The sequence below is a fragment of the Alnus glutinosa genome, chromosome 14 (assembly GCF_958979055.1).
Source record: "Alnus glutinosa chromosome 14, dhAlnGlut1.1, whole genome shotgun sequence".
NCBI lineage: Eukaryota > Viridiplantae > Streptophyta > Magnoliopsida > Fagales > Betulaceae > Alnus > Alnus glutinosa.
Window position 1 is genome coordinate 946,269 of NC_084899.1, and position 22,921 is coordinate 969,189.

The 22,921-nt window shown below is 36.6% G+C and overlaps 2 protein-coding genes across 4 annotated transcripts; both read left to right on the plus strand.

Annotated features, from left to right (window-relative positions):
* Positions 1-526: 526 nt before the first annotated feature.
* Positions 527-17,086, plus strand: LOC133856974 (uncharacterized). Its single transcript, XM_062292047.1, has 19 exons — positions 527-856; positions 1,788-2,098; positions 2,369-2,557; positions 2,646-2,729; positions 3,884-3,943; positions 4,144-4,188; positions 5,447-5,646; positions 7,456-7,941; positions 8,428-8,554; positions 8,669-8,866; positions 9,100-9,189; positions 10,439-10,501; positions 11,046-11,120; positions 11,238-11,288; positions 12,174-12,251; positions 13,055-13,189; positions 14,211-14,318; positions 15,798-15,863; positions 16,733-17,086. Exons 2-19 carry the CDS (start codon positions 1,805-1,807, stop codon positions 16,799-16,801), a joined length of 2,418 nt encoding a protein of 805 aa, XP_062148031.1. The 5' UTR covers positions 527-856; positions 1,788-1,804; the 3' UTR covers positions 16,802-17,086.
* Positions 17,087-20,447: 3,361 nt separating this feature from the next.
* Positions 20,448-22,524, plus strand: LOC133856886 (growth-regulating factor 1). Of its 3 annotated transcripts, none has more exons than XM_062291931.1 (4): positions 20,448-20,991; positions 21,118-21,592; positions 21,694-22,151; positions 22,251-22,524. In XM_062291931.1, exons 1-4 carry the CDS (start codon positions 20,805-20,807, stop codon positions 22,256-22,258), a joined length of 1,128 nt encoding a protein of 375 aa, XP_062147915.1. In that variant the 5' UTR covers positions 20,448-20,804; the 3' UTR covers positions 22,259-22,524. The 3 variants fall into 3 exon arrangements, with proteins under 3 accessions (XP_062147915.1, XP_062147917.1, XP_062147916.1); XM_062291933.1 differs by having other exon boundaries at positions 21,703-22,151; XM_062291932.1 differs by having other exon boundaries at positions 20,449-20,991; positions 21,697-22,151; positions 22,251-22,523.
* The last annotated feature ends 397 nt before the right edge of the window (positions 22,525-22,921 follow it).

The following is a 22,921-nucleotide window of genomic DNA, read 5'->3' on the forward strand; positions in this document are numbered from 1 at the left end:
TTTTTTTAAGATAATTGATAATTTAATATAATATCAAAATAGAAATTTTAAGTTTAAATCTTGAGATGATTAAATTTATTATTTTTATGAGCTTAAATTTTTTAGATAAATGGCTGTTAAACAAATATTAATCATTTTATATTAAAAAATTAATATAAAGAATATTTGAGAATACAGTTAATTTTTTTTTTTTAACATTTAAAACTTGTATTTTACACAAATGGATAATTTAATTATTTTACACATTTTTCCATTCATCTATGGACTTAAATGGAGTACATAAAAAAGAGGAGACAACTAGACACAAATTTTTTTAAAAAAAGTTTAAATTACACTTAATTAAATTTTATAAGGATGAGTTAGAAATACGTAATTAATTTATTGGATAAAATTATAATTTACCCTAATAATTTAACCCCGTAAATTTAATATTCATTACATAAAAAATGATTTAAAAATAAGAAAAAGAAAGAAGAAGAAAAGTGGTTCATTGGATGCCTATTCTTGTTACCAAACAAGAGCTCTCAATCGCTAACAGGGAGCACAAGAGTACACATGGACACGACACAGCGAAGAAGAAACTGACCGTCCCCTCCCTTTTATCTCTCTCTCTCTTCTTCCTCTTATTGCAGTTTCGACGCCCACGAGGGTCCTCTTTCATCTCTTTCTAACCATTTTTAATACATCTATTAATGTATTAATTAATCCTAATTAATTTCACAAAAATCTCCCATCTCATCCTCTCTCTTTGAGAACCGTTTTCAGAGGCAGAGCTTTGTTGTGGCCGCCTGAACTTCTTCTTCTTCTCTCTCTCTCTCTCTGTGTCTAGAATTGGTGAATAATCGGTTGTTGAAAGGTGAGCTCTTCAGTGATAGTTCTTGTTGTTATGTGTTTCATTCAATTTGTTTCTGAATGATTGTTTCATTTACAAGCACAGATACTAAAGTTCCTTTGTTTTTGTTCTGTTTGTTTGACGGTGGTGTTAATTTCGTGGTTCTTTATGCTTGTTTATTAGATTCACAGAGTTATTGAATTCATTCAGTTGTCAAATTCATGTTTACTAGAAGGTCAAAGTTGTAGTTTTTTTGTCTTGTTTTGTTTTGTTTTTGCCTGAACTTGTGTAACTGTCAAGTTGGATAGAAGGAAAATTAACTTGTTTATACAAACGTTTTAATTTTTTTTCTTCAGCCTAAAAATCTCATAAATTGGTGTACAAGGTTGCATCTTGATTACTAGCTTAATCCGATTTCTTTGAGGAAAATTTCTTTATACTTGTGTGTGTTTTTATCTGTGTATACACGGACGCGCGCGCGTATGCAGTGGAAGTAGAAGGAATAATTTACAAGATTAGTTTTTGGATGATTTCACTTTAAGAAAAAAGGGTTTCGGACAATTTCTGCTAATCCGCTTACAAATTTAGTGTGTGCAATGGGTATTGGAAATTGCTGGGAAGGTTCCAAATATAGCGTAAAAGCATAAAAAGTATATCTTTTGACAGTTTGAAGTGTCTTCAGGAGTAGGGGATTGTGAATTATCGTTCATTTATTATGCTCTATGTTGTCTTGGAATATGAGGACAGTCTAAAAGTTGCTTTATTTGTAGTTGTTAACAACAGTTGTTTGTTGCTAAGCTAACTACTTGGCTAGTCGTTTCTAGTTCTGGGTGTCAGATATAATTGTGAGGTCTTGAGTATCAAGCTTTGTGTTTCTGCCGTAATATGTATTCTAATTTAGCTAGTGATTTTGTAATAACTTTGTGTATCTCAGGCTTGTATTATTGTGTGGCAGGAGGGAGATTTTTTAGGATGACTAATCATGAAGAGACTGGTAGCCCAGGTTGGGGTGCTTCGTTTGAAGATGTTGCAAGAGCTGTCGCCGCTGCGGCTGCTGCTGCCACTGCTGCTCGTTCACCACGCCCATCTGTGGTATTTTCATTGAAAGATGATAATGGTGGTAGCCCAATGCAAAAACTGCAGCGCCAAGTTGCTAGAGTGCTAAAAGGATTCGCACAGCCATCTGAAGTGAAAAGTGCAACTTACAATCCAGAAGTTCTGACTAGCCAAAAGCGCCAATGGGCAAGCTTTCAGTTGCAATACTTGGTATGCTAATCGTGTTTCAGTGGACTCTTCCATGTTCATGTTACTAATTTGTCTCAATGGAGGAAATTCAGCAAGCTGTTGCTGAAGGGTTTCCCAAGTTTGATTTTATATAGCCATACCGTCCTGCTTCGTTTCATTCATTTAGTTGATTAGTGAAATATGATGGCTGATACAGGCCGCTGTTGGTGATTACTGTTTGTGCTTTTTTCTCATCAAATGAGAGTTTTGTCTATAGTGTTTGAATAACATCTATCCTATTTAAGTGTGCAGGATCATAGGTCTTTAAAGGAGCCGACAAGACTTTTTGAGAGCATGGTAGTTGTAGGGCTTCATCCTAACTGTGATATTCAAGCACTTCATAGGCAATACATTGCCAGAAAGTCCGAAGGTTCTGGAAGATTGCGAAGTGCGCTGAGTTCTCAGAATCAATCGCGTGTAGAACCCAACATTGAACCTCAGGTGGGTATTCTTAAGCAAATATTGAGTTCATTTGCATTTAGATGTTTGTTAAGCATTTGATGTGATTTGTTGTTGTTTCTATTTCCAGGTCTTATTTGTTTACCCTCCAGAAAAGCAACTGCCTCTTAAATACAAAGATCTTCTTTCATTTTGCTTCCCAGGAGGCTTGGAGGTAGGGTGTATGCTTTTTGGGTCAATTTTTGGAATGATCAGTTTGTGTATTTGAAAGTTAGGAGCTATATTTCTTATTAGCTCATGACTTCTAGTTGTTCAGCTGTTGTGGAATCATAAAATGTAATGTAACAGTGAAGTTTATTTAGTTACCATCTTACTGATACAAGAAAAATGCTCATTAAATTTTGAAACTTTAGAGAAGTTGATATCATCCAAATATCTTCCGCTTTCAATGTTGGAGCCTGTTCATAGAAATCCACATAAGTTGAATAAGAGTAAAAAGTACGATGACTAAACCTTCAGATACCTTCTTTTTCTTTCCCCTTTTGTTATTGGATTAAATCTTTGAGCTGTGATTGGTTTTCTTCCTTAATAGATTTTGAAGACTTTTTAAGCTTTGGATGCTAATTTTTTTAGCGCCATTCTCTTGCACGGTGCCTATTTACTAAGGGTTGTCTCTTGTTTTTTTCCGATAAAATTTGATTTATCCACAAAAAAAAAAAATCCCACTTTTAAGATATTTCTCTAATTATGCTTGCAACTGCTTTATTGATAGTTTGAACCTTTTCCAATTTTCTTGAGAATTGCAACAAAAGATAAACAAGAAATGATCGGAAACTCTGGGTAATTTTTCATATGATATCAAATATTTTTAGCTGGAGACATTTGTACCTTCAGGGAAAGTGGGGGGCCCACTGTGGAATATCACTAATCCAACGGTTAAGTGAAGACATAACTGGCCCTTGTAGCCAAGTGATACCTCTAGCCCTTTAATAAGAGGAAGTTCTTGGGGGGAGGAGGTATTTGGGAGGGGAAGCGCTAGCCTATTATCGCTCTCTGATATAAAAAACGGGATTAAAAAGGTAACAGAATTTGTTAAACTATGGTGTAACTACATCTGTCGTGCAGTTTATGTAAGAATAGAAAGTTTGGCACAACTGATACTTCATGTGAGCATGTTTCTTTCTACTTTTCAAGAAGTTAAAATGTCTGAACACTTATGTACCTAACTGGTTTGAGACTTTAGTCTTTATTTTGTTTCTTGCTTATGTATTTTAGCTCTCTAATGCAGATTTTTGTTTTTGTTTGTTCTTGAAGTAGGCGTAAGCTTTTACATAGGTGTTTCTAAAACTTGGTGATGTGTAATTTCAGGTTCATTCCATTGAGAGAAGTCCTTCCATGAGTGAGTTGAATGAAATTCTTCTTGGGCAGGTACTTTGATATATTATGACCCATTGTGTTACCATGAGAACTGTTTTTATTATCAGCTAGTTAATGCTTATGTTACTTGTAGCCTTTGATGAGTTATATTTACCAAGTTTGGTTTGTTTTCCTTCAAATTTACAGTTTGAGTAGCTTCCAATATAATTTCCAATTTTTTTTGATCCTCTAGTTCCTTGCTTATATTACAGGAACACCTCAAACAAAGTGATCTCTCCTTTGTATTCCGGTTACAGGTAAGCTACGGGATGTTATGTTGCATTGCTTTTGTTTTCTTGCTTTTGTATCATTTGCTCTTTTCTTAACAAGAATTCTATAACTCTGTTTCCGAAATCTTCTCCTTGACCTATAACCTGATAGTTCTTGGAATAGAGACAGGTTTCTTGCTACTTTAACTCACAACGTCAATCTTCATGCATAGAGCTATTTTTAAATTATGTTCTCAGCAACTATATTTTTTGCTGCAGCTTTCTGTAGTTGTAGAACCTTTTTTTTTTTTTTAATAACTTTGTAGTGTTTTCAGTTTCTATTGTGCAGTCATCAATTGGGGTTCTTTGATGATATAATGGTTAAACTTGATTTCTCTTTAAGTTATTTTGAGGCTTATCAAATTATGAGTGCCTTTGTTTGATATTTAATCCATTGCCGTTTGGTTCATCTTCCATTGTTGCCCTGATGCAGAACCCCAATTGAGTGCTGAACTCTGCCCTTTTATCATTTGCCAACACGTACTCTTTGTTAGTGCTAACACCTGCAAAATCTGTGTTGTTTTGATATACCCTGAACTTTGTTAGTTCCAATCTATGAGAAACCTAAAACATTGGCTGTTATTGTTCATAATGTCTCAGACTCATTCCCTATTAATGACTGTTGTTTGAGAAATGATCTATCTAATGATTACTGAATGGGGATGAAGGTTCAAAAGGAGCTATAGCCCAATTTGGAGAAATGATATGATCATCGGAGGAGCATTTAATATAAATAGGAATGGATGGAGTTTGAATTAGCTTTTCCCATGCCAAGATCTTGTATGCTCCAGTTAAACACACACTAAGCATAACAAATTGCTAGACTCATGGAAATCAAGTAGTGGGATGTATACTGTTATTCTTACCGGGGAAGTATGTTCTGGAGTTGCTGGTTTTGCAATGAACCGGTTTATTGAGTCATGCCGTTCAGTGATTGTTTGGAGTTGTATTGAATGGCTCAAGGAGGAGAATCTTCCTTGAAGGCAAGCAAGGCCCAAGAGGATTAACATAATTGAGTTATGTACTGTTAGCTTTCTAATTTTTATTAGCTCTGACAGATATGCATTGAAACTTAAGATACTTGCTTAACTTTGTACTGATGTGCCCCATTTGAGCTATTTTCTCCTTTTACTTGAATAGATTTAATTTGTTTGCTTTCTTTTTCTCCAAGCTAATTATTTGATCCTTTTTTCTTTTTGTTTTCTCTATGATACATACCTATGCAATTTTTTCATTTGTTTCATAGGTTGCTGATGATTCAACAATGTATGGATGCTGTGTGTTAGTTGAAGAACTAGTACAAAAGCCCTCTGGATTGCTTTCCATGATTTCAGATAAACAACCTTCCTGCTCATCTTTAAGCCGTCATATATTAACCACACGGAGATGTTATTGCATTCTCTCAAGGCTTCCATTCTTCGAATTGCATTTTGGTGTATTGAATAGGTGTGTTAATTTATGTTTGATCAATTTACTTTTGGTTTTGAATTGCAGTAGGTGGGAGTTACGATGGGAATAGGTGATGGCTTTTAAAATGTTTGGCAGAGTTTATTTGTGTGTACACATATGTTGAATATAATTATTAATGTTTAAATGTATCTTACATGCTATATTCCCAAAGGCATGTTAGTGAATGGATAAAAAAAGAAAAAGAAAAGCATGTTTACCGTATCTTGCTTTAAGGAGTTAGCAATGGGGTTCCTGACTTTGGGGTGGAACTATGTGTGATATTGATATAAAGAGGCTTTGAACGATACAAGATTCCGGAAACTGAGATATAGTTTTGCAGTTAAAATGACATGATTTGAGGTCCCCCTCCCCCCGCCCTCTCAAAAAAAAAAGGGGGGGGGGGGGGGGGGGGGGGGGAGCAATAAGCAAAAAGCTTATATTAGAAGATGCAACAGGCACCACTCTAAGAGGAAGGAAAAGGGATAAGGAAAAAAAGGGAAAAGAAGATAAATCAAATTCTAGACTTAGAGCATCTATAAAATTCAAGAAAGAACTAGAGGCTATAGTAAGAGAATGAATTGAAACCAGAAAGCGAGAGGCCTCTTCTGAATCCCTTTTTCATCTCTTTGCTCAAACTTCTCCTTGCCCTTGAAGCTCTCCAAGCAACTAGACTCCTTTTGTTGGATCCCCTCCAAAAGGCGGATGTTTGAAGTAAGGTCTTTTGATCATGCGCTTTGCACTCCCGATGGCTCCCCATTTCATTGGAAGCGCATTTGGAGGTATAAGGCTCATTCAAGAGCGGCGTTCTTTGTGTGGACGATAGTGCTAGATAAGATCTTAACTTTGGATAATTTGAGGAAGATGAATATCATAGCAGTGGATTGGTGTTGTATGTGCAAAAGTGGAGAGACCATAGATCATCATCTTCTTCTACACTATGAAGTGGCAAGAGAATTATGGATTTCGATCTGATGTCTTTTTGGTGTAGAGTGGGTCATGCCTAGAAGAGTGGCGGATGTGTTGGCTAGCTGGAGAGGTCATTGGGGAAGCCATAACATTTTAGAAGTTTGGAGGATGGCCCCTTTGTGCTTAATGTGGTGCATCTTTTTTTTATTTTTTATAAGTAAATGTGGTGCATCTGGCGTGAGTGGAACATAAGCTTTAAGGATTGCAAGATTTCGGCGGCAGAACTAAAGATCATTATGTTCAAATCCCTTTATGCTTGGATGAAGGCATACAACAGTCCTTACTTTTCTAGTTTTACTGAAATTTTGGACTTATGTTCCTTTTTTTTTTCCTCAGTTGTGGGTCTCTTTTGTATACTTCTTGTGTACTTAGGTTGTGCCGTTCTGCACTTTCTAATGAGATTGATTTACTTATTAAAAAAAACCCAACAATAAAACAACCCAATGGTGCACAACCGAGAAGATACCCAAGATCATTATGTTCTCCATTTGATCACAACAAAATGGAGAAGAGAATGTGTAATAGAACTTAGGACGTTTGTTTTCCTGACTTCAGACAACAAATTTTAAAGAAAATTTCACATGATTCCTTAAAATGTATATTTTTCTTATGGTAGAACTCAGGTTTTAGTTATAAAATAAACAGAAGTTTAGGCTGCAAATTCTCTCTCTCTCTCTCTCTCTTGGGTCCATGGTGGGTAACATTGGGTGAAAATTCATGATTTAAAGGAAGATTCTATTTGATATAGTACTTTGTCTTTACTATTCAATGCCAGCAACGTACTTCTTATCTTTTTTCATGTCATTGCTCATCTTGTCATTTTTTGAAATTTTCCTGCAGCATATTCACAGAAGAAAGGTTGGAACGGTTAACGAAAGATATTGGTATTTTGAATTTTGAGTCCCCTGAGGATTGTAGGAAGGAAGAAAACTTTGAAGAAAATACAGATGAAAATTTAGATGGTGTATCACCGAATCATAGAGTTGCAGAGGACATGCTGAATGGAACTGCAGAAATTTCTGAATTAAGTTTAAGAGAGTCTAAGCCTGAAAGAGATTCAGATGATGGGAGTCATGAAGAGCGTCAAATGCTTGATGGGGACCTTTTCTTGCTGAAGAAAGGTGTCAATGATAATGTTGTTCCTGTAGATCCTGATTCTGAGATGGTGACAGTGAAACGAGAATCTAGTGCTGCAAATTCTGAAGATTGTGATATCAACGCTGATGATTGCTCGACAAATAAGCAAGTGGTAGAAAAGCGTGTACCAAATGCTGTCCTGCCACTCCTGCGGCAATGTCAGTATGAAAGCTCTGAATCTTCCTCTAGGTAAATCTCTCTTGTTCAGTGTATTATGTGATTGGGACAATAGCACATTCAGGGTACAAGTTTTCTTTCCTTTAGGGGATAGTATAAAAACTGAAATTAGCTAATGGAACCTGTAGGACATGTAAATCTCTAGTTGTTTTATGGAGTTGCTTCTCTAATGCATAACAAGTGTAGGTAAAAAGCTCTGTTATGTGTGTATGCCTTTTCAATACTAGGGAGATAGATCCTTGGGACCACGTCCGCGGGCGAAAGCGCGAGCTTTACCTGACCTGTGTGGAGGGAGCGCTTTGCACGATGCCTCAAGGATCTAGTTCGCCCCAGATACCCCGGTTATCAAAAATAAAAAATAAAAATTACTATAGAGATGGAAATTAGAAAGTAGTGTTGTATGATTGTAAGCTGTGTGTTGCCTTCATTAGAAAACACTGTTGAATGATTGCAAGCTGCTTATAGATGCCATTTATATATACATATTGTTTTATGCAGTTTTCAGGGTTCTCCTAGTGACGAAAGAAATTTTAGAAGTGATGTTGATGATACGGAGACAGAAGAGGCTTCTTTCTCTGGCCAGGAGGATCCCAGTGACCTCATTGATATTCTTGAATGGGCTAAGGTTCGAATGAGTCATTTTTCAGATATGCCTGTTAAATGTTTTTAAGCCGCCTGCCTCGTAATCTTGTACCCTGGATCTCCTATTAACAATTGACAAAGTTTTCCTGGTTTCCAGGCAAACAATCATGGATCATTACAGATAATATGCGAGTATTATCGGTTACATTTCCCTGCCAGGGGTTTAACACTTAGGTTTTGGCCTTTGGAGCACCTGCATCCTTTGGAATATCACAGACCAGATGAAACAGTTTTACATATTGCTGGCTCAACTATTGATTTGAGATCATGCAGTACAAGTCTGGAGTTTGCTGAGGTAGATTCTGATGATAACTTTGTAGGATCAGATGAATTAACCTGACCTTTTTCATCTGTGGTTGATTTTGGCTTAACTTGTTCTTCGGCAATAATTTTGCCAGAACTCATAAAAAAAAAAAAAAAAAAAAATTGCCAGAAATTTAACTCTTCCATTGGCCCAGGAAAAAAATGTTACACGTTATTTTAGGCATTGTAGGTCATTGGCATCTTATTGTTGCTGGTTTTTATCAGGCTCACGGTGTACTTATGGTGGAGGAGGAAGCAACTGCATTATCAGTTTGGGCTGTTGCATGCATATGTGGCTCCTTACGACTTGAGAATGTAAGTTGATACCCAGCTTTGTATTTTATTAATTGTTCTCTCAAATTAACTGCTCTTGATTTTTGTTGTTTTCTATGTATTTATATATTTAATTTTTGCTGGACGCTTTCTTTTAGTGTTGTCTGCAGCTTGGCTAGTAGTAACGTCCTGCTCATCTTTTTGAGGATAAACTTTATGTTTGGATTTATTTCATCACTGTTACAAAGAGACTATATAGGTATGTGTGTGTGTGTGTAGAATTACTCATATGGGTAAAGTGCAAGATTGATGTAACACCCTGACTTTTATATAATTCGTAAAGCGGAATTATCATAATCCCACGTGGCCCCACTAAATTTTTACATTCGTAGTGGAAGATACGAGTGTAAAAGTTTAGTAGTAGTGCCACATGGAATTGCAATAATTCCGCTTTACAACTTATATAAAAGTCTGGGTGTTACAGATAGTATCAGAGCAATTGGCTCTGAGGACCCATGAGAGGTAGTTAGTCTAGGAAAAGAATACCAGAACCTAGGGTCCTATGCTAAGGATACTCTCAGTATAAAATAGGTTCGATAGGTCTAGTTGTAAGTTGTAAAGTCGCTTTTCAAAAGTCTAGTAAAGGGTTGCAGTTCGTGAGCAATGGTTTGAGAAAATTTTCGTAGGACTAGACTAACGATCTTCTTACTACAGAAAATGTGGCATTTCCAAAGAGATGTAACAAGGGAAGCAACCACAAGGAGGCTAGGTCCATAGAGGGGGTGGCTTGGCTACTAGCTGATAGGAAAAAGGGGGCACACATGCACTTGGAAGCCTTGCCTCAGTGGCTAGCTGGTAGTTAGTTGTGTATTTTATTGCTTACCCTAAAATTATGAAATGAATAAAATAGCTGTTGTCCACCTTCTGGATAAACATTCTAAAGTTGACAATTTATACTCAAATCTTCATTGAGAGTGTAAAAGTTTAGTAGTAGTGCCGCTTGGAATTGTGATAATTTCGCTTTATGACTTATATAAAAGTCAGGGCGTTACAGTTGAAATACATCATCAAACGTTGAAGCCTCCTGTATGTATTTCTAGTCTCTGTTAGAATGTTGTCACTATGTGACAGATATCATGTATCTTTAATATGAATTATGCTGATCAGGGTGAATATGGTGGTTTCTTCCTGTAATCAATAGCAACTTGAATGTGAGAGGTTATGTGTTGCTTGCATGCAAGGTTTACATGATGGCTGAAACATGGATATTGATTGTCTTTGCACTTTGTAGGTCTTGACATTGTTTGCAGGAGCTCTACTGGAGAAGCAGATTGTGGTTGTTTGTTCCAATCTGGTATGTAAATTTGCCTCAAATTGAAGTTTATAATGGTCTAAAAAGATGTATAGTCTGCACCATATATTATTTTTTTTGCTGAGGAAATCATCTGAGAAATGCGATGTACTTAGGTTAGTCCCAATTTCAAAAACATGTAGGATGATTCTGGGCTGCCTCATCCATTCATGTAGATTATGTCATATTGGTTGGGCTTGGGCAGTCTGCAGAATTAAATGCATAAGTGTTGCAGTCATTTATAGATGTATTGTCAAATGTCATGTATTTCATTGCAAAACCCTTCAAAATTCTATTTGAATTATTTAGGTTTTGTCATTTGCTTTTAGCAGTTGTTACTAAAAATAAGCAGTAGAATATTTTTCTTAATTATCCCCCACACACATTTATAATGGGAAGTTACACACTTCAATTCAAGGCAAACTTAACCATATCTTCTAAATCAAATAACCAACTGTAAAATATAATTTATCCTAATCTAACAATAGTCTCAGAAATACAGTACAACCTTTGAGATTATATTGGATTTGAAATTCTTGTTGTACAGGGAATCTTATCTGCCTCAGTTTTGTCCATTATCCCTCTAATCCGTCCCTACCAGTGGCAAAGCCTGCTAATGCCGGTATAGTTTTCTTCTGGCCTGTGAAATTTTCAATTAAACTGTGAATTTTAGGATTATTTTTGTACTTATTATTTTTCAACTATTCTTTGGGTCTTAATCATGTGCATAAACATCCAGATCTTACCAAATGACATGCTGGACTTTTTGGATGCACCTGTCCCGTACATTGTAAGTACTCATTAGTTGTGCTTTATGTATCTTACCATAATTTTTTGATAAGTAATAACCTGGTTTTATTAAAAGCGTCAGGCGCCCCTTAATACACCGGCAGTATACAAGAGAAAACGCAATGCTGGAAAACGAAAAAAAAAAAAAAAACCCAAAAAAAGAAAGAACGAAACCCACCAAACAAACCCACAAGAACCTAAGCCTACAAGCACAAAGAACGCCAATCCAACCCACAAAGAACACACAAGAAACCCACCCAAAAACCCACAGGAACCTACAACCTAAAACACAACACCCGCAGCCCACAAGCAACCCACAAACTACAGAACCTGAGCCTTTCCTCTCCTACTCCTAGATTGCACACTCGCAACGTCGTAGTTTATGGAGCTCTTCAGATTCTGCAGTTCTCTCCTTCCTTTGAACTTATACCGCTTCCCCATACTACCCCGATGAAAATCTTCCTCAATGGCATCCAACAAAGCCAGGGCCGAATCTTCATCCTCAGCACCATCTGACTCCTACTCCAAGTGTAAGTCGGGAGGAGCAACGCCCAAGGGGTGAGGAGAATCACTTTCCTCTCCCTGATCCCACAAAACAATCTCCCCAGATGGGCTAAACCCTACCGGCCACTCCTGAGATTGGATCAAACCATAATTCACTCTGCATATAACTAGAAACGGGCATATAGACAATAAATGCATGCAAGTTAGGTTGTTTGGATCCAGAATTTCCTTTGTCAAACTGCATACCGTTGGAAACTTTTAAGGGTCCTTATGATGGAGAAGAGTCCAAATGTGTCTTCCCGCCATTGTCATCTTCATCATTTTTCTAGGTAGTACTACTTCTGACATCTGATTGATTACTAAAAGTAATTTTCATGTACAGGTGGGTGTGAAGAACAAAACCAATGAAGTACAGTCAAAGTTGACTAATGTCATTTTGGTTGATGTCAACAAGAACCAGGTGTATAATTTTTTTCCTTCAGAAATTTGATTTGGATAACTAGTTTTGACTTGAGCAAGTTTAGACAGGTTTTTGACTCATGCATTATCCAAGCTTATTGTCCTCCTTTTTTTAAAAAAATGATGGTCATTAAACAAGGCAGATATTTATTGAAGATTATAGATATTTTAGTAATCACTGCTAATATTTTTTCTTTAAATGATAGCAGTTGTTGCTTGCAAAACAATTTTAGGGTTCAGATAATTTCTCCTTAAATGGTTTAACCATAAGATAGCAACCTACTTATGATGTGCCATGTCAAATATTTATTTTCTTCTCATCTGTGATTGGCATTGGTTGAGACTTGGATAGCATCCCTTTTTTTGGGGCCTTGAGGGGGTTGAGGCCCATGGATCCTAGAGTATTTACATGCGTGGAGGAGACTTTATTGTGGTTCTAAGTTTGAAAATAATGTGAAATGGTTTGATGGGGGTGAGTACTCATGGAAGCTAATACAAGGGAAAGGACGCTGTAATCTTGGCCAGCAAATGTAAAGGGTCGGTGTATAAGGGTTGCGCCCCTCTGCGCTTTTTAATAAATTGCTATTACTTATAAAAAAAAAATGTAAAGGGTCAAATTCAGTTTAAGTGCATGATTTTCTTTTGCATGATTTTATTTGTGTATTACATTTGGTGAATGTTCTTTTGCTGCCTACTTTATGTAACTTCTTAATATTGTTAGTTCCAAGATATTATTTGGACCCTTTGTTCAGCTTAAACTTTGGAGCAAGTTATCTAATCCTTATCTATTGTATGATGCATTAGGTGAAGTCACCGTCGATACCTCAACTGCCACAACAAAAGGAGTTATTTTCCTCCTTACGTCCTTATCACGCAAAACTTGTAGGAGAAAGTTATTTGGGGAGGAAACGGCCCGTGTATGAATGCACAGATGTGCAGGTGTGCCCTTCTGCCTTACTGTTTTGGCCCCATTGTTCCTTCCTTAATAATGCCCTCTCTTCCCCCTCCCCCCAGGCCCTTTTCTCAATTCTCTCAAGCTGTTAATGTTATTGATGAATGTCCAGGCAGGAAGCCCTTGTTTGTAATATTCTTGAGAGGCTTCCTCTGTTTTTATTTGAATGAACATATTGTTAGACCTTGGTAATACTTACATTGTGGTTATTATTGTTTGTCATTATAGTAAAAATCTTTAGAACGATTGTATTAGTAGCAGCTTTTGTTTTGATCTTTTCCTAGAGAACCTGAGGCATTGGGAGTTTGAATACCATTGTTTTTTTTATAAGTAAATTTAGTCTTATTGAAAGAATACCATTGTTGTATTTGTAAAGCTGATTCTGTAGTTTGCTTTCTCGTTATGACCACTTCATTATGGTTCCAGCATGGCTTTATGCCGTTACCTTTAATACTAAGATAAGATTCAGTTGGTTTGTGCTTGCTAGTGTTTTTTTGTGCTGGTCACATCCATACAAGATGGTTGTCAGTATCCTTTGTTTGCAGATATGCACCCTTACTAGTATGACCTCTTATGTCCTTGTGCAAAGTGAAGTTCTTATCCTGTCATAAGCCTCAAATAATGCTGGCGAGCAGTCTGTGTGATTACTCCATTGTTGATAAGATATGCCATTGTTTTGCAGCTTTTGCCTTTCGTAATACGTATCTGTTCCTGTATTATCTTAATTGATTATTTGTAGGAAATAATCTATATTTTTGAGTGCAGAACCTAGGTTCACTTCCTTGTTTAGTTTCTTATCTTGATTTGACCATCTTAGTTTGGCAGGAACAATTATTAAGCCTGGACAAATAATAGACATGTCAATTAAGCTACATTATATCAAGTATCAATGATGTCCAATTTCCCATATATTTTCTATTTGAGATGAGATTCTTATCTAGTAATGATGTGGCAACTGTGATTTCAGTGGTATGTTCACTGTTGTTTTCATGTCTTTGTGACATGTAGGTCGAAGCAGCCAAGGGTTTCCTAGCAGTGCTAAGGTCTTACTTGGATTCTCTTTGCTCTAAGCTCCGTTCACATACAATTACAAATGTACAGTCCAATGATGATAAGGTTTGTATTTTATTTCCAAGTTGAATGTTAGGCAATCTTGATTTGACTGGTTTCCAATAGTTGGTTGCGTATGCTAAAATCATTTTTTTCTTTTATTTATGATTTTTCTTTTATTTTTAGGGTAAACCCCCCCGGGAAGTATTAGCGGTTTGCAATCATAACCTTAACTTTTAGTTCGGTATCCCAATAATTTCACCCCTTTTTTGTTAAAATGCCCAAAATGGCCATGCCCCCATTTTTTATATATATATTCAAAATTATGGTGAACCGTGGGTAACCAGAATTTTCACCTTTTTTATTTATATATATGTATATAAAAAAGGGGGGCATTTTAACAAAAAAAAAAAAACAAAAAAAACAAAATTATGGTGACCCACGATGTGGCCGTGGGTAACCAAAATTTTCACCTTTTTTATTTATATATATGTATATAAAAAAGGGGGGCATTTTAACAAAAAAAAAAAAAAAGGGTGAAATTAAAATGGGGAAATTCTTGGGATACCAACATTACAAAAATTAGAAGTTCGAGGTTATGATTGAAAAACCGCTGATACTTCTGTTTTTTTTTTTTTTTTTGGGGGGGGGGGGAAGTTTTTCATTATTTTTATTATGGTAATTGTTATAATATTGACTAATAATTAAATTAACACTTTCCTACCGGAGCTTTTAAGATAAATGGTTTGTCATCATAGTGTTAGAGTAGGTGGTTTTTGAGTTCGAATATTGACTCTACAAATACCCCTCATTTAAGTTTAATATTCTATGTGTGGGGTCTTATTAATTGAGCAGGAGTTTGAGCCCAAAGTAAGGGAAAATGTTAGAATCTTAATTAAATAATTAAATTTACCATTTTCTATTTGCTCAAGTGTTTAGGATAAATATTAATTTATCAAAAACCAAGTTTTTGGAAAAAGGGATTACTTGTTCAAATAGCGTTGATCATTACCTATCAAGAAAAAGTTTCACCATATTCTCCTAATCCAGATCTGATATTTAAGTGGTAGATACAAACATCACTAAGATTAAAGGATGGGAATTAGAAATTTATGCAGAAGCGTACAAAAACGTTTTCATTTTCTCCGTCCATTAAGTATAGCGAAAAAATGATCCGTGTGGAGGGGGCGCTTTACACGGATCCAAGGTTTATCTAACAGGTGTGGGTATACGAAGTGGCCTTGCCTTTTAGGAGTTTCTCGTCATCAAAAAATAGAAAGCATAGGGATCAGATTATTATTTAAAGTTCCTTTTGTTTATCATGAAAGTGAGGATTCAGTCTTTCACTATACTTCATTGATGGAGAATGATAACTTTGTGCTCAAAGACTTTCATACCTAGCAAGTGTGCAAACATAGATGCACAATTGCATGGTGATTTGACTTTGGATGTTGAATAGCAAACAATCACTTGATAACATTGACTTGTTTTAACAATCTATAAATATTGCTGGAAATCTGAAACTAAATTTCTTCTACTTCATAGGTATCATTGCTTTTGAAGGAGAGTTTCATCGACTCATTCCCTAGTCGTGATCGACCATTTATGAAGGTGTGTTTCCCTACCATCTAACATGTTTTTCACTAGTTTGTGCAAGGCAATTTTTTTTTTTTTGATAAGTCATTGGCCTTAAGGAGAGATCGAACTAGTGACCTTAGCTTAATGAAGCGTGGGCCCCATCCAATTGAGCTGCCCCTTGGGGTAGTTTGTGTAAGGCAATTTTATTGCTTATTCACATTAGTCAAGGGATTAATTTGCTAGTGGTTTAGATATGGGTTTTATCTTTTCCTCCATTTGAGGATCCTAGTATATTTATTTTTATTTTTGATGTGTAAGAATAGGTCTCTGTGTCTCTCTCACGTCAACACATGCCCGCTCATGTTGACGTGTTTAGTCATGTAAGTTGGGTAGCCAGTTCTGGCACTATCTCCAGCCCTCAGGTTTGACTATTTTGTGTTGGGGTACTCCAATCATTTGTTTGTTAAAGCCAAGACATTTGTGTTTTCGGTAGAGGAAGGGTGTTTGGTGTTAAGTTTTGTCAAAAGGCGTAGGGGTGTCTCTCATGCAGTGCATTTGGGGAAGGTAAGTGTGGCTTGGTTTTCGGAGACGGCCAAGGCTTTGATTCGTGGAGGAGGGCTGAGCCAATGGTTCTTAAGTCAAATGACACTTACACCCACCCTAAGATAAGAATTGGGTGGTTGGTGAGTTCATGGGTTCAAGAATAATTCTTAAAACCGCTTCTTTTCCCTCTAGGGCCTTGGCTTTATTTTAGGATGTTATATTAAAAACCATGCAAGGGTTTAGGGTTTAGTCGAAATACTCGTTTGGGATGCTCTTAATGCTCTGTATTATGGAGAGACTTTAACAAAGCTGAAATCATACTAATTTTTTTCTTCCACTCTTTCTGTCATCCCGAGCAGCTTTTTGTGGACACACAACTCTTTTCTGTACATACAGATCTCGTTCTTTCATTCTTCCAGAAGGAATAGTGCTGCCATGGTAGATTGGTCTGGAGTTTGTAGCATTTTGTTGTAAATTGAACGCAAGTTCGGTAATGTGTAATTTATCAATTATAGTGTGAGTTTAAATCTTCACGGCATGAAATGTTGCTGTATTTTCTTTATTTTCGAGTCTCATTTCTAATCCTTTCATCTTAAATGTATTATGAAATGAATGTGATTAGTGATAATTATAATCTCGTGATAGCTCTCAGCCATTGCAGACACAAGTTAGAACTGCAGATATATAGAAAGGTGTCTTGCCAATTTGTGAAATTCTCCATTCTATATTTTATATATAATGCCTTTTTTATGCTTCTGCAGCACTCCATTTATAGGAATTTGAAAAGAGAAATTCATGATCTTTTACACTCTCAAATGTTTACGTACTCTCTAAGATTTTAGCATGAACCAGAGTCAGTCCTCTGACTAGAATGCTGGAAATCCGAAGCAACCATCCAATTGGGTCGATCTATGCATTCATTTTGAAAGGGATTAAAAATATGATAAAAATCTCATATTGTTGTCAAAAGTATGGAGCCTTAAATCGAGGTATTGAGTTAATAAAGAGGGTCAAAGTCGGCAAATATTGCATGCTGGGAGTGTCGTGCTGTTGCAGTCCTCGTGAATTGACTTCTCAAGCAGCATCGTGAATTGACTGTCAGTCTCTCCCAGTCCTCCCTTTTAGCGGTTTCATTTAAGGGACAGTTTTCCACCGAGAAGGTTTTTATTTATTTATTTATTTGGATAACTTTACTTAAAGGTGTTAAAACTTTCATCGTTTTTTAAAGAAGATACCGGACCTTCAAAACATATCAATTTAGGGAGTTTATTTTTAAAATTTCAAAAATTCAGGTATATGTATTTTTTTCAAATTTCGTTAAATTCTAATTAACATCTAAATTCTAGCAATTTTTTTTTTTCTTAAAAAAGAGAAGGGGTATTTTAAAAATTTTAATAGGATTTAATAAAAAATTTTAACGGAGGACCTCTAAATTAAAACTTTCTGAAAAATGAATATCTTAAATTTAGACGTTTTGAAGTTTAGGTATGTTCTTTAAAAAATAATGAAAGCTTGGTACTCTTTAAGTGAAGTTCTCATTCTTTTTTTTAAACTAGCTTGGAAGAAATTTTTAAATCTAGTCTATTAAACTGATATATGTGTTTAGAACATGTGAATTTTACATAGAGCGTGTGAATGTACACGATAATTACATTAGAATAGGTATGTTAATTTAATAGACGAAATTGGATGAACTTTTTTGAACTAAAAACTTTTGTATTCATTTAAATGGTTTGACCTGGGACCATCACTGCTACTCTTGCACGGGGTAGCAAACGTCTTTATTGAATGGGAGACACCATTATTGTTGTGTGAGTACTGAGTAGGAACTTACCCCCCTCAACCACAACATCTGGAAATACTGCAGTAATATATATGTCCTCTTTGCAACTAGCAAGCATGGGTAATCCATGTGTATGGTAAGTTTACAAATGGCAGCCCAATTGATGCGAGTTCCTCATCTATCAAAGTTTCTCATATTAGGTCACCTCTACTTTCAGACCTTTGGGGCAAACAAATATTTGTACAATCCGCATGCAGTGAATCCTGAAGTTGAATGCTTGAGAGTTTGAGTCTACCAAGGCTTGCGGTGATACAATAAATAATCATCTCTGGCTCACTTAAGCAGCCTTTACATAAAAATAAGAGTAATGCTACATATTATACTCATATCTCATTCTCATTCCAATAAGATCGATGTAGCACAGTGGTAGTGTCTATCAACCTTTATTTATATAAAAATAAGAGTAATGCTTTGTTTTTCTTTTCTTTTTGGGATAACTTCACAAAAAGATATCAAATTATACGCTATTTTTGAGATAAGGGTATTGAACTAGCAAACTTCTCAAATTGCTATTAAATCCTGTCAAAATTCTCAAAATACCCGTGTTTAGAAACATGAATACTTCAGTTTAAAACATTTGCTAGTTCAATACCCTTATATCAAAACGGTGTATAATTCAATACTCTATTATAAAATTATCCCTTTCCTTTTTGCAGGTTATCCGTCGCCCGTCCACCGTCCAAAAATACGCTAAAGCAACTTTGATTTTTTGAATTTGGCTTGTTATTAAGGTGAAAAAAAATTGGTGCCGGGCCAGGTGTTTGTCTCGAGGACTCACCAACGGGTGCAGTAGTGGTAGCGAAAGTTGAAAGAGGAAATAGATAGAGCAGATGAGAGAAGGATACGTTTAGTGAAGTGGGGTCGTATTAAAATAAAAAATAAATAAAAAAACACAAGGCGGTTGGCATCAATGGCATGTGTTCGAGGGTGGCAGGGGCAGGGGATAGGAACAGTGCCCTCAGACATCACAACAGTGCCCAAGAGTGCGTTTTTTAGTACACCTCCTGCTAAACTTGCACTACCAAAATAGTTCCTCGGAATTTAATGCAACCAAACAACATCGATACCCGGTAATTAATTCTCATACTACACTTTAAAATGCCCCCCCCACCCTTGTAAGTTGTACCTGCCTGAACTGTCAATCCCCAATTAATGAATGCCATTTCACGCACACCGCGAGTGTTGTTAGACTACCCTTGTTTTTTTTTTTTTTTTTTTTTTTAATGTGTTATTTTAACACGATAATCACTAATAATTAAATATATATTTTTTTCTATTCATATTGTGCCCCAGACTAAAAACACACGACAAGAGGGTGAAAATGCATACATGGGGTATTAAATTCCAGATACCAACCAGCATAGTATTCCATTTATGGGTTATATATATATAATAGCATGTAATTGAAAAGAGATATCGACTGGTTTATGAAATTGAAAAGTTCTACATCTTAACCAGAGATGAACTTTCTGGTGCATGCTTCCACTGAACAATGCCTTTTAAATGCTATGTTCTGTCAATGTCTCAGATCCCTGGAGAAGCCATTTAAGAAAAGGAGAAAGCGCAAAAGCTAGGGTTAATGCCTGGATGATTTTTAAGTTGTAAAATCAACTTTAATGAAAATATATATATGAGTGAAACGTCACATTCTAATATTTAATTTTAAGCAATGCTCTTTCCTGTATATGATAACGAAGATGGATGGCTATGGAAAGTAGCTATTTTTATTTTATTTTTTTAATAATAATAATAAAAAAAAAAAAAAAAAAAAAAAAAAAAAAAAAACTGGTAGGTGGGGGGCTAAACCTGAACATCTCTCAGTTATCTGAGCATTTAGAACAAAAGAAACAAGTAAATATCTGTAGTTAAAAAAAAAAAAAAAGAGAGGAGGAAAAAGTAAAGGAGGGTTCCAGTTTAATCAGAACCCAAAAAAGCCCCTGGCCTTACTCTCTCGTTTTCCAGATTTCCCAAATGGAAAAAGGTCAAATAGTAGTAAGTGGGGAGGACTGGGGTCTGAGGTAAAGGAACAGCAAAAAGTAAAAGAGTTAGTAGCAGTAAAAGCTTAAAACCGTACAATCTGCTTGGACAGGCATTGGCTTCAGATACCAACTCTCTTACAGGTCTCAGATATAATAAGGCCAATTATAATTATTTTCTCTTTTGTTTTTTACAATCTTTTATTGTTACCCTGCTTTAGTTTATGGGTTTCCGTAGAGATGTCAGAGACAAGAGCTGCCACAGAGGCAGCTTAGCTGCAGAGCCAGAAGCAAGAGAGAGGTGCAGTCATAATAGGAGCAGGACACAGAGAGAGAGAGAGAAAGAGGCCAGTGGCATGCAACACTGTAATCAGAACCATTAGTTTTATCCATGTACAGAAGATTCTGCAGCTCAATGGTCCCTGAAATAAATATACCTACTCTACTTCGAGGGCTACTCCTCTTGTAATAAGTGATAACCCACGCATACACACACCTCTGATGCTTCTCATATTTCTCTCTCTGAACCTGTCCTTCTTTCACTGAACCTGTGAAGTCTGAAGAGGTTCTTTGTTTCATCTTTCTTTCTTTCTTTCTTTCCTTCGTTCTTCAATGATGAGTGGAAGAACCAGGTTTCCCTTCACTGCTTCTCAGTGGCAAGAGCTTGAACACCAAGCTCTAATCTTCAAGTACATGGCATCAGGCATCCCTATCCCACCTGATCTCCTCTTCACTATCAAAAGAAGTTGCCTGGACTCTCCTCTCTCTTCGAAGTTCTTACCTCACCAACCTCAACATAGTAAGCCAACTAGACTCTCTCTCTCTCTCTCTCTCTATATATATATATACATATTTTTATTTGAGCTTTTGAAAGAAAGTCTGTGCCTTTGGTGACAAAGGGGATTTGAGGTGTTTGTGGGTGCAGTTGGCTGGAACTACTTGCAGATGGGTTTGGGGAGGAAAATAGACCCAGAGCCAGGCAGGTGTAGAAGAACAGATGGGAAAAAATGGAGGTGCTCAAAAGAGGCATTCCCAGATTCGAAGTACTGCGAGAGACACATGCACAGAGGGAAAAACCGTTCAAGAAAGCCTGTGGAAGTTCTGAAAACAACATCAACAAACACTAATCCGACAACTCCAACAATCTCATCATCAATCACCAAGAACCACTCTGTACTAACCCCGACCTCTCATTCTCTTTCTTCACTTTCTTCTATGTCCTCAGAGCCCCACCACCACCTTCACCATTCATACTACAGTACCCACTTTCACCACCCCTTCATTTATCATCCCACTTCTTCTTCAAGGCCTTCTGGGATTGGTTTGCCACCTCAAGACAACAACAGCCCCTACCTGTTGGAGTCTGCTTCTTACAGCTCCCAGACCAACACAGATTACAGGTCTGTCTCAAAAAGAACTCTATAAAAGCAAAATCTGGTAATTTACTAGTTCCTTCTATACGTATTTGGTAATGAATGTGATTTTCTTTGTTCTTGGGAAGAAGAAACAGGTATATTAATGGGCTGAAAGAGGAGGTGGATGAGCATGCTTTCTTCTCAGAGCCTTCTGGGTCTATGAGAAGCTTATCTGGCCCATCTATGGATGATTCTTGGCAACTCACACCATTGACAATGAGCACATCCTGTTCAAAACAAAGGAGTTGCTCTGGTTTACAGAGCGAGTACTCTTACCTGCAGCTTCAGAGCCTTAGTGATTCCACAAAACAACCGGAGCAAGACCACCAGCATTGCTTTGTTCTGGGTAGTGATATAAAGAAAGAACAATCCCAGAAGACCGTTCATCGATTCTTCGATGAGTGGCCGCCTAAAGAGAGAGATTCATGGCTTGACTTGGATGATAAATCATCAAACAGCTCATCAGTATCAACAACCCGGCTATCAATTTCCGCTCCCACTTCCTTTCATGACTTTCCCATCTTCAATTCCAGATCCCATAATGGTAATTGAAATATTACCCCCACTTCTTTATCCTTATTCATGAACCGTATATTTTGTTTCCTGTCTATAACACTATGACACTCCTTTTGTTTTTTTGCAGATGGTTGAGTTTTCAGTACTGGGTTTTCTAAATCAAAGGCCAAAAATGTACTTACTTGGTGGTGGGGGGGTCATATTTTTGTGTGAGGTCCAAGAACTGCCGGTCTTTTTGCAATTTTTTTCTGAACGTTTTTGGTTTGGCTATGTGTGTTTTGATTGAAGCTAGGGGTCCTATGTCTTTTGCTTTCTTAGTTATGTTCCTTTCCCACTTTGCTTACCAAACAGTTTGAATGAGTAGGTCAAATCTGTGTTATTGCTACGCTTACATCTTGATTGATATGCATCTTCTGAGGGTTCATTCAAATCTTCTCTGCTTGTCGTAATTATGATGGAGGGACCAATGGCACCAAGATTTGCTATTGTCTCTTCTGACTTCATTCAAATTACTCAGTACAGATAGACCCCGCTAGCTTGAGTAGTAATCCATCAAACTAAGCCAAATTCATTCATTACCCATACCTACCTGCATGACATAAAATGGGAAGAAGACGCTCAATAACAGTACTTTTCTCGCACCTTTGTTTGGAGTATTAGCTACACACACAAGACACAACAAAAAACAAAAAAAAAAAACAAAACAAAAGGAAAGAAAAGAAAAAACCACTTTGTGTTTTGAGAAGATGCTCATGGTCATGGGAGCCAAGTTTTGCCCTATGATAAGGATGGATTCTT